This window comes from Microcaecilia unicolor, chromosome 7, assembly GCF_901765095.1.
Source record: "Microcaecilia unicolor chromosome 7, aMicUni1.1, whole genome shotgun sequence".
Classification (NCBI taxonomy): domain Eukaryota; kingdom Metazoa; phylum Chordata; class Amphibia; order Gymnophiona; family Siphonopidae; genus Microcaecilia; species Microcaecilia unicolor.
The window spans coordinates 205702219-205717494 of NC_044037.1; the positions used below are offsets into that span (position 1 = coordinate 205702219).

The 15276-nt window shown below is 40.9% G+C and overlaps 1 protein-coding gene across 2 annotated transcripts in view; it reads left to right on the plus strand.

Annotated features, from left to right (window-relative positions):
* STAT4 (signal transducer and activator of transcription 4) overlaps window positions 1-15276 on the plus strand; it is a 227136-nt gene that overhangs the window by 80185 nt on the left and 131675 nt on the right. For both annotated transcript variants that reach the window (XM_030210264.1, XM_030210265.1), the window contains exon 4: window positions 13765-13863. In XM_030210264.1, coding sequence (XP_030066124.1) covers window positions 13765-13863 — 99 coding nt within the window. The remainder of the gene's footprint in view (window positions 1-13764; window positions 13864-15276) is intronic.

The window sequence follows — 15276 nt, forward strand, 5'->3', positions numbered from 1 at the left end:
AGGCGTAAGCCGCCTCCGGTGATGAAACAAATACAGAGAGTGATGTGGTAGAGAATGAGATGTATGTGTTACAGACACATAATAGAATCGAGAGAAGAGTTATATAATGTTCACTCCAAGCAGAGCAGGATATCATGAAGGTTAAAACAAAAATTATAGTGCTAACTGATCTATTTCAAGCTTCTACATTGGCACTCACTTAGATGAAAACATATTATTAGAAAAAAGTATAAAACCTCTTAGAACCACCTATAGAAACAATATTCCAGAACTACTAAACTAAAATGTGGTGGCATGTTTTTATGTGGTAAATGTATTTACCACACAACAATAACCAAATAGGTAAAAGAGCAACGAGGATTTCCAAAGTTTAAGGACCCAACATGGCCGTGTTTCGGCATGTGAGCCTGCCACAGGGGTCAAACAAACCTGTGAGCATGTGTCAGTATGAATACAGGTAAACATATGTTGAAAGAATCTGGTCCAATGCTAAATAGTCGCAGTGTCGTGTAAATAAGGCAGTCGTGTTGTGCTTGCTTGTGCAACTCTGGAAAAGACCGGTGACATACTGCATGCAAAATAGAGTACTATTTACAATGCTTAAGATATGAATAGATGGCATTATCACAGCCAACACAGATGTTATTGTAGGTGCCTAAGCAAATATGGTAATGCATATGCAAATGAAAAATGATTAGCTATTCAGGCATTCTGTCTATGAGCCCTATATAGTAAAGCAGCAAAGAATTTATGATGTGATATTTAAGTCAGACAAAACTCTACCTTTCTTGCAGTAAGAAAGCACATAAAAGGCAGTATAGTAAAGTCTCAATTATCCAATGTAAACAGGACAGACTCATTGTCGGACAAGTGAAAAGTCAGATAATACAGAAAACAATGTCACAACGGTGCTGTTTTGCAGTAAATGTACGGCCTCGCATTCGAAACTAACTGCTTCAGATGTGAACCTTCCCTCTGTGCTATGCCAGAAAACAGAAAGAGAAGTTGTGTGCTTCTTAATGGTGACGCGGTGACATCACCGCGGGGGGGGGGGGGGGGGGGGGTCTGTCGGATATGCCGGATAGTCGGATCAGCAAAGGTTGGATAATCAAGACTGTACTGTATTTTAGTCTTGTATGCAAGTAAGTGGTACACAGGGGTGAAGTTTGGACAGAGCACAGAGTCCACACTTAACACATGTAAATAATAAAAGTCCTTAATTTACATACATACTTATGGAAAATACGAGCTAACATTTGGACGAGCCTTTGAGTTAATGCTGGCGCCTACATGCATGCACGTTCTTTCATGCCTATGCTAGCATTTTATAAAGTCAAGTAGGCATATGACTTTCTAAGATAGGTGTAAAATAGACATGGGAAAATATATGTTACCTAAGCATAGTTTGAAAAATGACCTTCATAGGGGTCAATTCTATAAAGTGCACCAAACTTTAGGTGCCAAAATGCAGCACAGTAACCAGAAATTCTATAACAACATCTGGGCACTCAGATTCCATTATGGAATACTAGCATAGGTTGGCTGAGTCGAGGGCACAGGGCAATCATACTACAATTTGACTTGTCCTGTGCTTTTGACCTTGTGGACCATAACATATTATCATCAATTCTTAGCTCTTTTTGACTTGGAGGAAGTGTACTGGAATGGTTTGAAGGTATTTTTACACACTACTCTTATAGTGTTAAATATAATAATAATATTGAAAGTATAAAAAAGATAATAATAATAATAATACAACTAAATTCTGGGGGTCACCTTTATCTCCTTCATTGTTCAATGCTTTGATGAGTTACTTGGGTTTTTTGTTTGAGTCAGGCTGGTTTTAAATCATTTAGCTATGACAATGATATTATGGTACTATTACCAGTTTTACAATCAACAGAAGTTGTATCTAAACACGTAGCAGATTGTATTGATTTATTGGAGACATGGATAAGGTCTCATCGTCTAAAGCTGAATAAAGAAAAAACTAAGTTTTTACTGATAGGACAAACCACAGATGTCTAGAATGACAATATTCTGAAGTTAAGTAATCCCTGCTTTAAGTCTGAGATGAGCTTAAAGATATTAGGAGTTACAATGTTGAGTTTATCTCCAGAATTACATATTAATGCTTTGATTAAGAAAATCTTTTTCTTGTTGAAGAAATTGCAGAAGATCAGAAATATGTTAACACATCAGGCTTTTAAGCTGATTGTCCAAAGTTTAATTTTGGGACAGCTAGATTATTTAGGTTGCCTTAAATTCCTCCTCAAAAGATTACAGATGGTACAGAATGTTGCTGTCAGATTAATTTTTTCTACACATATTAGTGAGCAGGTCTTTTTATTAATAAAATGACATTGGTTGCCTGTTGCGGCCCATATTGAATTCAAACTCTGTGTATTGATTTATAACATATGGTAATGCTTCATCTTATATGATGGAACTAATAGGCAATGGGTAGATCAATTGTTTCTAGAAATATATTATTGTTGTATTATACAAGCCCAAAGAATGTTCATTTAAAATCTGTATTTTCTATTACATTTTCCTTTTTTAGCTGCTCGGACCTGGAATACCTTGCCTGTTCAATTAAGAACCAAACCTGTTATGGTCAAATCAGAAAGTTTTTTTAAAAAACACTTCTCTTTAGGAAATTTTTATTATTTTAAGTGATGTATGATGATATTGTTATGTTTGTATTTTTTCCAAGAATTGTTTGGATTTCTTGGTTTTTGTAATCCACATAGATCTTGGTGGTCATTGCAGACTAAGAATAAACTGGAAACTAACATTTAGGAACACCCACGTATGCCATGTCAATAGCAGGCATAAATGTGTGCACCTAAATGTAGCACTCTAGCATATAAATTACAGTATTCTATAATCTACGCGTATAAATGTTTCACACACCCATTCGCCCCCCCTTGTGCATACCTTTTGCAGTTACACAATGTCACAAAATGCCTAGTCACCCACCTGGGGTTACCCTGCGGCCACTTAGAGGGTCTATCCCCAGCACAGCTCAGATCCACCTGCACCTGCTGCTTGTGTTCTACACTAGCACCTTCCTCCCACTGACTGGGTCACAACTGCCTCTGGGCAAGTCTCCCGCTGTCAAATTATCCCCAGTGATTTCTAGGTTACTGGAGACACAGTCCCAGTGGTCCCACAGTTCCCAGAAAGCAATCACAGACCCAACAGACAAATCACAAGCATTCTTTATGAGTCCAGACAAGCAGAGCGAACAAACGATTATGCTTATTCTCATAAAATATTGAACAGTGGACAGAAAACGTGCAATCAGCAAACAGTAACAAGTAACTGAAAATAGATCAATTATAACACTAACTAAACATTTGTTTACTTTCTAGAAAGTACCTGGGGAGATCAGGACATAAAACTGCTCACCAGTTAAACTGTTTTGCAGGGCTTCAGCAAAGAGATTTCTCTCTCTGTTCTCCCACACTGAAACTGAACTCAAAACTAGTAACTGCTAGATAGCTTCAAACTCCAGGTCAATCAGAGAACACAACATTTTAAAAATATACTGCATCTTGCATCTTGCTACCTGTTTGTGTTAAACTAAAGAAAAGGGCATTCATTTCTTTGTAGCAGCTTTACAGCAAAGAAACACCACCTGCAGGCCAAATAGGAGAAATATACTTCAGGACATAATTAATACAGGAAAATATCAAACACATTTTACAGGCTTAAAACACACTGTTTCTTCACGCACACTATCTCCCGGATTCTATATATGACATTTGCGTGAGGAATAAAGATGCATGCTCAAATTAATCAGCTAACAAGCCATTAACGTGCAATAAACTGATGTTAACAATTAGTTATTGCAGTTAATTGGCAGCAATTGGAATTTGCATGTGCATCTTCCTGCATGCTATTCTATAACACCAGGCACTCAAATCCATTGTCGCGCAACTCAGAAGGGGGTATGGCCAGGGGCAAGGCAGAGGCATTCCAAAAAATTGCCCTTATTGTTATTGAATAGCGCTGTTTCCATGCCCAATGCCAAGAGTCGGGTGCTGACATTTACACCAGGTTTGAGCTGGCGTGAATAGTGGCACACAACTTTAGGTGCTCAACTTGGTGTGCTGTTTATAGAATAGTGCTCTGTGCCAATGTTTTCTAGCACTGATTTTTCAGCACCTTGTATAGGATTTACCCCTATACAATTTGCATATTCACATTAGAGAATACTAAGTATGATCTTACGCAGAAATGATACTTACATTTAGTAACTAAAATTATAGAATTATGGGCTATTAGTGTATCTTCTGGTAGATCCTCCCCCTCTGCTATCCTTTTATTGCCCTGTATGCACTAAGGCACTGTTTAGGCCTTCTACTCATTCCTTTGGTGATCTGTTCTCCTCACACATTTTTTACTACTATCTATGCTGATGAATCCCAGATCTCTCTCTCTCTCTCTCTCTCTCTCTCTCTCTGCACTAGAACTTTTATGTTGAATTCAGTATATCTAGGTTTGTTTCTCTAACACAGCAGCCTAGATGTCTCAACAGTACCATAAAATTTCTATATTTCCTCACAAATTAATTTCATTTCTTCTACGTTTTTCTATTATGCTGGATAACAGTTATCTTTTCTGTCCTTCTGGCCCACAGAGTCATCTTTAACTCCTCTTTTCCTTCTCTTTCATTGCTAAACTATGTTGTTTCTGTAGAACATATCCAAAATCTACCATTTCTTTTCACATTAAGAAAACCCTTAACCATTTTATCGACAAATATCCAGTGCTCCAGTGAGAAGTCTGCATCTCTGCTATATGCCTCTATACGCATAAGTTCATGGCTCCCTCACAGCGCACCATCCCCCATCTTTTCTTTTCAGAGAACTTTTAAAATCAGTAAACTAACTACAGCTCTTCATGACCATATGCCATCGCACTTGAGAAAAGAAACCCGACATCTTATTCCTCCCATACCTTTATAATATGGTCTCTTCCTCAAATGAGTCAGGTATTGTTCCCCCAGCCTGGAAAACTACATATGTTTGCCCTAGAATGAAGGATTAAAAAAAAAAAAACAACACAAGGATGTTACTAAATATTGGCCAATTGCCAACTAGTCTTTTTTGTCCAAGAAATTGTAGTTGCTGATCAACACCAGTATTGAACCTAATGGGACACCACATATAGGAAAGTACTGTAAAAGGAAGCAAGGGGCAGTTTTAGTTCTATCTGTCAAGTAAGAACAGAACCAAGTATATACTGTAGCAGATATACCTATGTCCTGAAGTCTACTGAAAAGTATGGACTGGTCAACAAGATTGAATGTGATCGAGAGGTCTAAGAAAATAAGGACGACTGTTTTCTCATGTTCTAGGTGTGTCTGGTTTCTGTTGGTGTGTTTGTGGAATCCTACTTGGTGAGGGAGTAAGGAGTTTGTTAGTTTCAGAAGCTACAATTTTTGTAAGCTTGGACACAAAAGACTAGTTGGCAATTGGCCAATAGTTAGTAACATCCTTGTGTTGTTTTTATTATCCCTCATTCTAGGGCAAACATATGTAAATTTCCAGGCTGGAGGAACAATACCTTCCTCATTTGAGAAAGAGGCCATATTATAAATATTTTCATTTCTCCTTTAGCTTTTTAAATACAAGGTATGGACATAATCTCTTTTGTACATGCAGTTGATATTCAAATGAACAACCCCCTCCCCCCAAAAGGAAGGGGGGGTTTCAGAAACAGAAGGAAAAGAAGACATCTTTGGTTAAAATTATTTGGAAACCAGATTCAGCCTTGTAGCACTATAGAAATGATAAGTAGTAGTAGTAGTAGTATTTGAAAACTGTTACATCACTGGGCTAAGGGGGAAGGTAAGCAGCAGAGTGAGTGACAATATGCTAATTGTTCACTGGGAGAAAAGGCAGAGAAAATGATTAACATTTACACACTTTGGGGAGAATAATTAATTAAAAGTAACAAATAAAGTTGGGGTTAATAATGTACACATGCTAAGTAAAGGTAACTGAAGCTGATTATGAGGTCAGGGAAACTGCTCACCAGAACATAAGTTGGGTGGGATAGCTGTGACCTTCCCTGAGTTTCAAACTTGAGGTTATGTGTTTCTGTGATACAGAAATTGATTTTAAGCTCTTTGGCTGTTGATTTATCAGCTAAGAAGAAGGCTTTTTTTATTAGAGAAATCCTAGCATTGTTGGCTATAGGCTTTGAGCTATGGATCTAACAGGGAGGGGACTTCTGGGAGTATGCTGAGGGCAAAGAGGTCCTTGGGAGCACAATCAGGCCAGAAAAAAGGCTGTTAAGGACACAATCAGTGGCTGAGACCAAGGAGCAGAGCAGTTCTTAGGAGCTGGCTGAGGGTGAGAGGGAAGGCCTTTGGGGCTCAAGATCCAATGGCAGAGCAGGCTTGGGGCGGAGCATCTCCCTGGAGTCAGTTTAGGACAAGGCCTTTGGGAACACAATTAGTGTCCAAGGTTCCCCAGCAGATAGCCCCCTAGAAGTGCAACTGGCACCCAGAGGTGGAGGCTCCTGGGACTGTAATCAGCACTCGGTGTCTGGAGAAGGCAGACACTCATGGGAGCACAATTGGCATTCAGAGCCAGGGAGGTGGAGGCTCCTGAAAGTGCAATCGGCACTTGGAACCCAGAGGTTTCTGGGACTATAATCAGCACTTTAAGCTCAGCAGCAGAGACTGGCCAAGCCAGACTGACTCAGCCCTCATTGAATATCCAGCAGCCAACGATCCAGAGTACTCCAGCAGGAGGGTGAGATCTGGGGGGCCTGGTGGGGATGGACAAGGGAAAAAAAGAAGGAATAAAGGGGCCAATCCAATAAAAAGACTTTATAAGGGACCAGGGAAAGGTGTTTAAAGCTGCCACATTGGCAAGTAGGCTAACTGGGATAGAGTAGTGTTTAAAGGTTGTTTAGTAGTTTGTTTATTGAGCACCATTAACTCAAAGGACTTAATAAGTTGATTATCACAAATACTTCTCATTAGCAAGTGTCTTAACGCTTCATATAGTATAAATTGTAAATAGTTCAATAAACCGTTGCTAGCCTTGTTCACAGAGGACTTTTTTAATTTCCTGAGTGGAAACACTTTTTTTCCCCATGTGGAAGCACCAGGTGCCAACTTTTACAGGGCCCAATGGAACCTGTCCAAGGGAGACTCCAGCCAGGTCAACCCCAGACCCAGGATCACCCACACAAGGCATTATACAAATATTAACAACTGTGAAACGTTAAGGTGCTCAAGATATTTCCACTATCAGTGACAAACCGTTCACTGTAGTACACTGCCTACACACCCATAAATTGAAATTGAATCCAGACAAAACTGGAGCCCTGCTATTTTCCTGGAAGTTTAATACAACACTTTCCACTCCTCTTTCAATTGACAGCAGTAACATCACGTCTGTTGATTCTTTGAAAATAATACGCATAATTCTAGATAATAAACTTATCAGTATCATACAGCCTTGTTAGTACATAAATATTTTTAGAAACTGATTCATGCAGTCTGTTCTCTGTTTGGCCAAAAATCTCTCTATTACACATCTTAGGCTTAAATCGTCTCGACTACTGCAATGCACTATTCCAGGGACTTCAGATAATAGATATTAAACATCTGCAGTTAAATTCAAAATGTAGCCATCAATCTTATCAAAAGTACTTAAAAAATGGGTCAAAGTTACCCTTTTGCTTAAAGGACACCAATTAGCTCCCAGTATTATTATTATTTGCAGCATTTAAACCCCGCTCTTTCCCGCTCAATAGCAGGTTCAGTGCGGCTTACAATGAATAAGTATCATCCAGGATTTCCTTTAAAATAATACCCCTTATTCATAAAATACATACCTCAGTCTTTCTGCTGTTTCTTTCACATGTTCTAATTCCCTATGCACCATTCAGAACAATGCAATCTCTGCAACAAAATTTTCTTGTCGTTCCTTCATTCCAACAGCTCTAGTTAGATTACACTTTCAACTCTATTTTTTATTATCGTTGGGCCCTATCTGTGGGGACTAAACACAATCACCAGGCCTCGAGGTCCGACAAAGAGGGGGAAGTACAATTAAAACAAATAATCATAATTTAGCACTCTGGGATTAGATCACAACTTCCCACTAATGCAATCCAAATTCAGAACAGTCCAAATGATAAACACTGAGAGAAAAGGACACAAGTCTTAGGTATTAGAAAAATAGAAAAATGGTTTTATTAGCTGATGGCAGCAAAAATAGTAAATATGATCTGAGACAATGCACTTACGCAGAATCACCCAAAATGATGATAGAACAATGATTTCATGTTCCTGTCAAGACAAAGAGAACGCACACTACCCCTGGTCCTGAAACTTATAGGACACCTGACACCCCAATCACTATGTAAAAAGCAGTTCAACCTGACAGATGATAACACTCACGAACACTGGACTGCAGACAGAGGCAGGCAAGTGGGTTTCACCAGTCTCAAGATCAGGCAAGACAGGTAGGAACTAAGGATGGTCAGCAGGTAAGCACTTCCCAGCCAGGCAAGAGCATGCAGGCAGGTGATGCCACAGAACAGCAAACAAAAGTGGGAAGTGGACCAATGACTCCAGAGACTGGGACAGTTGGATGAAAATGAGAAATTTTATTACAGACTCGACACAGATCTGTTTCGGCCACAGGCCTGCCTCAGGAGTCTAGAAACATATAAAACATGTAAAACAGTATCAGTGATAAGACTGTAAAACATATATAATATAAAATATATAAATAATAAAAACACTAAATGTATGTAATACAGAATAATACAAATGATAAAATGTCCAATAAGAGAAAATGACACATATATGTGTATAATGGCTGGAAAAAGCTGTACCTAAACATGCAATCTCTATATAACACAAACAGTGGATCCGTAGAAAAATCAAGGACTGCAGACAGAGGCAGGCAAGTGGGTTTCATCAGTTTTTCGATCAGGCAAGACAGGCAGGAACTTCAGGATGGTCAGCAGATAAGCTCTTCCCAGCCAGGCAAGAGCATGCAGGCAGGCAATGCCACAGATTATTGAGCCTTCATCATGCGGCCAGCTCAGAGCTAGAAGATAGCAGCTCTTATGTGAACTACACAAGATAACAGCCAGCTGAGAAGAGCTTCAAGGAAGGGGATCTTATACCCTTTCCTCTGGTCTCAGTGCCATTCTGACTAGCACAACAAAGTCTGGTGGCTTCCAGTGTTATGACTATTGGGGCCCAAGGACCCGGCTCGACACTGTAGATGTTTTCTCCTTGTCCACGAAGATCCCCAGCACAATAAACCAAAGTTGTTGTGAACAATTGTTTTGCCTCTGTTAGCCTTGATGTGTCAGCAGTGTTCTTGAGGTCTATTCCTGGAACAAACCTCTGCATAGAAACTGACATGGCCAAAGTCTGTGGAAAGTCAGGTTTATATTGTAGAATAATGCTTCAGTGTAGTGCCTGTATTGCTCCTACAACTCTGTGGAACAATTTACTATTATGTTTGCACTTCAAACCATCAGTCCAGAAGTTTAAAACTAGCTTCAAAACATACTTCTTTGAGAAATCTTTCAGCTACATTGATACCCTTCTGTCCTATCTTTGAGTGGTAAATGGCAGAGGCAGAGGGCTGACATATCCAGTAAAGGAGTCTTCTCCTTAACCCTCCATCTTACCCATTCGTAGCCTTCTTGGCTTTAAACAATTGTAGCTCCCCTCCCCTGACTCCCATACCTTTTTTTCTCTTGGCTGTTTCAGTGTACTTATCTCCATGTAAATATATTTGTATTGTTTAATAGTTAGTTGTATTCATTTTAGAATGACTGTAAACTGCTTAGGTGGTATTCCTGACAGGCCGTATATCAACCACTAATAAACTTGAAACTTGTCACATCCCACTTCCTCCTCTTGGGTCTGCTTCCGAACCTTCTCCAGCACATCCGAACCTTCTCCAGCACAGTCTTTCCAAAATTCAGAGCTGCATGATTTATCTTTACCTAGTGTCATTCAGTGGCACAGCCAGAGCCCAAATTTTGGGTAGGCCTACAACCAAAATGCGTGTGTGTGTGTTGGGGTGGGGGGGAAGCACAATGCTGTCCTCCCCTGTTCTCTGCACCCCCACCCCAACTCAAATACCTGAGCTGGCAGAGATCCCCAAGCCCCATTAGCTGAAACATCTGCGAAGATAGGCTGAACTACCTCCAGCTCATCTCATTTGACAGTAGGGCCACCCCTGATGTCAGCACCTGGAACATGCTCAGTTTTCACTTGTTTCATTATTATCCCTTTCTCTCCTCTATATCACCCTTCCCTTTTTATAGCTCTCCTCACCATTCTCTGTACCTACAGTGGGGGAAATAAGTATTTGATCCCTTGCTGATTTTGTAAGTTTGCCCACTGACAAAGACATGAGCAGCCCATAATTGAAGGGTAGGTTATTGGTAACAGTGAGAGATAGCACATCACAAATTAAATCCGGAAAATCACATTGTGGAAAGTATATGAATTTATTTGCATTCTGCAGAGGGAAATAAGTATTTGATCCCCCACCAACCAGTAAGAGATCTGGCCCCTACAGACCAGGTAGATGCTCCAAATCAACTCGTTACCTGCATGACAGACAGCTGTCGGCAATGGTCACCTGTATGAAAGACACCTGTCCACAGACTCAGTGAATCAGTCAGACTCTAACCTCTACAAAATGGCCAAGAGCAAGGAGCTGTCTAAGGATGTCAGGGACAAGATCATACACCTGCACAAGGCTGGAATGGGCTACAAAACCATCAGTAAGACGCTGGGCGAGAAGGAGACAACTGTTGGTGCCATAGTAAGAAAATGGAAGAAGTACAAAATGACTGTCAATCGACAAAGATCTGGGGCTCCACGCAAAATCTCACCTCGTGGGGTATCCTTGATCATGAGGAAGGTTAGAAATCAGCCTACAACTACAAGGGGGGAACTTGTCAATGATCTCAAGGCAGCTGGGACCACTGTCACCACGAAAACCATTGGTAACACATTACGACATAACGGATTGCAATCCTGCAGTGCCCGCAAGGTCCCCCTGCTCCGGAAGGCACATGTGACGGCCCGTCTGAAGTTTGCCAGTGAACACCTGGATGATGCCGAGAGTGATTGGGAGAAGGTGCTGTGGTCAGATGAGACAAAAATTGAGCTCTTTGGCATGAACTCAACTCGCCGTGTTTGGAGGAAGAGAAATGCTGCCTATGACCCAAAGAACACCGTCCCCACTGTCAAGCATGGAGGTGGAAATGTTATGTTTTGGGGGTGTTTCTCTGCTAAGGGCACAGGACTACTTCACCGCATCAATGGGAGAATGGATGGGGCCATGTACCGTACAATTCTGAGTGACAACCTCCTTCCCTCCGCCAGGGCCTTAAAAATGGGTCGTGGCTGGGTCTTCCAGCACGACAATGACCCAAAACATACAGCCAAGGCAACAAAGGAGTGGCTCAGGAAGAAGCACATTAGGGTCATGGAGTGGCCTAGCCAGTCACCAGACCTTAATCCCATTGAAAACTTATGGAGGGAGCTGAAGCTGCGAGTTGCCAAGCGACAGCCCAGAACTCTTAATGATTTAGAGATGATCTGCAAAGAGGAGTGGACCAAAATTCCTCCTGACATGTGTGCAAACCTCATCATCAACTACAGAAGACGTCTGACCGCTGTGCTTGCCAACAAGGGTTTTGCCACCAAGTATTAGGTCTTGTTTGCCAGAGGGATTAAATACTTATTTCCCTCTGCAGAATGCAAATAAATTCATATACTTTCCACAATGTGATTTTCCGGATTTAATTTGTGATGTGCTATCTCTCACTGTTACCAATAACCTACCCTTCAATTATGGGCTGCTCATGTCTTTGTCAGTGGGCAAACTTACAAAATCAGCAAGGGATCAAATACTTATTTCCCCCACTGTACCTTCTTTCCATTCTCCATCTGAAGGGTAGTGAATTATTCCTGCCTTTTTTTGATGTAGGTCATATATTTAAAGGTGTTATTTCAAGTCCATTTAAGTTTGACACAAAAACACCTACACCTGGGCCAATGTGGAGGCAGTAAAAAGCTCATAATTACTTGCCAAATTGTTGTACTTTCATTTGAAGGTTTCTGAAAGAACCCTGTGCTCTGCTGCTTGATGGGGGAAGAGTTTGAATAACTAAACTTGAGATTTCCTTAAAAAATTATATTGGGGTCTTTTAATTGGGGAAAAGAGGGGAGTTTCAATGGAAAAAACAGCGCTCAAAAATGTGATTTTGCTATGCATGCATAAAAGACCATAACAAGTACCACTTTATTAAACATATTTTTTGTACAAAATTGATGGTGTACTCATCCTTCCCTCAACAGCCTACAATAAAAATGTCATACAGGCAGTTAAAGCCACAAAAGGTGACAGTGCCAGAGGCAAACCTCAAACTCAGATCTCTTTGTTACTAGCCTGTTATAGGAAGCCACTTCCTCGTCATAGGTCTCCTTTCAGAGTTTGTCGTCAGAATTTTTGACTATTATGTTCAATTACTTTCTTATGGCGACGTCTCTGCATTGGTCTGACTGCAAAGGGTTTGCACCAGCTCCAGAATGCTAAGGTTGTAAGCAATATGGTCATATCACACCATTTCTGCAAAAACTTCACTGTCTACCAGTATAGTACAGAGCTAAATTTAAAATTTTATGCCTGCTCTTCAAGACTCTTAAAGGAATTGGGCTAGAATACTTGAAGAACAGGATCTCCCTCTACACACCTCCAAGATTGCTAAGGTCCTCGCAAGAAGTATTGCTAATCAAACCCTCTCCAGAGAACATCACAAGATGTGATCCCTGCCTGTGAGCCTTCTCTGGAGTAGCCCCCACACTTTAGAATGCACTCCCTGAAAGGCTTCACTCAACACAAGACTATCTCCTTCAGGAAGCAGGTGAAAGATTAAGTCTTCATTCTTAAAGGAAGAAGCAACTAACTTGCTAGTCACATACTCAAGGACTAACACCGGCTGCACATACTATAGCAGGACTTGTTTATGCACTCCTACCCTTGATGAGATCACATTCATGCACTTTTCTGACTCTAGGGTCCTTTTATTAAGCCGTGTAAGCGTCTACGCACACCCAAAGCACGCCAAAATGGAGTTACCACCCGACTACCGCATGGCTCTTGTGGTAATTTCATTTTTGGCACGCATCCAATATGCACATCCGAAATATATTTTTTATTTTTGGGCGCGTGTAACAGATGCATGCCAAGTGGCAGTTGGTGCGTGTAGGTCATTACCACTCGGTTACCACATGAGTCTTTACCGCTAGGTCAATGGCTGGCGGTAAGGTCTGAAACCCAAAATGGACGCGCGGCAATTTTCATTTTGCTGCACGTTCACTTTCAGCAAAAATTGGATCGGCGCATGCCCAAAACCCGCGCCTACACTACCGCAAACCATTTTTCAGCACGCCTTTGTAAAAGGACCCCTAAAAGTGCAATTTCTTCCTCTTACTCCTGTAACCCTATCTTATCTGTCCCAGTGTTCCATCTTCACTTACACCCTATGCTGACTATTAAGATGTTTGAACCTGTTGTTTGAATATTTTTTCTACTGAAATTGTCTATTGCCTATGTCCAGATTGTTCTTGCTGTACACCGCCTTGAGTGAATTTGTTCAAAAAGGTGGTAAATAAATCCTAATAAATAAATAAATAAAACAAACTATTAACAGATTATTTGTTTGGTTCATTTTTTTCAGGGAAAATATCATGGCAATCCAATGCATATGGCAGTGGTTGTTTCAAACTTCCTCAGAGAAGAGAGGAGAATCCTGGCTGCAGCTAGTATGCCTGTGCAGGTATTATACTGCATTGCTCATAGGGCAAGAACTTTCATTTTGTTTAGTTTTCCATGTTGTTTAAGGGGTTTTTCAATGTTTTTTTTTTCAGGGCAATGTCATCAATAGTGTGCCCTATTTTGCCACAGTGAGTACTATTTCACAGTAGTGCACATTTTAAAATAGCGAGCACTGTTTGGAAACAGTGCACACTACTGATTACAGAGAAAATAACAATATTTTTGGGAGGGGGTTCCTGTTCCTTCAAACATGCGTGGGATAAATACAAAGGAATCCTGTTTAGAAGGAATGGTTCCATGGAATCTTAGCGGAGATTGGGTGGCGACGCCGGTAATTGGGAAACAAAATGGGAGCTGGGCAGACTTCCACGGTCTATGCCCTGATCGTGACTGAATAGTTAGGGATGGGCTGGAGTGTAAATTTTAAGGGGCTTCGATGTTAGCTTCAGAACTTAGTACAAGAACAGTTCTGGGTAGACTTCTACGGTCTGTGCCCTGAGAAAGGCAAAGAGAAATCAAACTCGGGTATACATATAAATATCACATACCATGTAAAATGAGTTTATCTTGTTGGGCAGACTGGATGGACCGTACAGGTCCTTATCTGCCGTCATTTACTATGTTACTATGTTTGGGGTTAAAAATGACATGAACTGAAATGGGAAATGTAATTGACATTTCCAATGTTGTTTCAAATAAATATATCTCCTTTCCAACATCACATCTCATTCTTATCCCCCCCCCCCCCCCCAATAGTCACAATTTCCAAACTTCCAAACATCACCTCTCCCTCTAATCCCCACAACAGTCACAACCCCCTTCCAATCTCCCCCCCCCCCCCCGACATCATCTCTCCTTCAGATCCCCCCAAGTCACAACCCCCTTCTGATCCCCCCCCCCCCGACATCACCTCTCCTTCTGCTCTGATATCCCCACCAGCTGTCATGACCCTCTTCTGACCACGCCATCCAAACTGTTGCCCTCCCCCCCCAAAACAAATCATTTATCGTTTATTAGGAATTTGCTATACCGCCTTTTTCTGTCAAGCAGGTCAAAGCAGTTCACATTATAGTATAGAAAATAAAAAAGAACTCCATTTAAGACAGTAAATAAAAACAATCATTCTATAGTACAAGTGAAGTAAGCTTAACAGAAACCAGCATCTCACATTGGACCTTCCCTCAGTGCTTTCAAGGTCTCTAGAAACTAGGAAACCAGAGAGAGAAGCAACAATGTTTCACGCTGTCATTCAGTCATTGTGGGTGAGCAAACCATCCTAGCCCTGAGATGTGACAGAGATGCTCTTGCCTGAAGACGTTACTTTTGGTGCTATTGGCAAAGACAGCAGTAAGAGGAGGAAAAAGAAGAGCAGCTCATTTTTCTATGGCTTTCCCTCATAGGCTGACCCACCCCA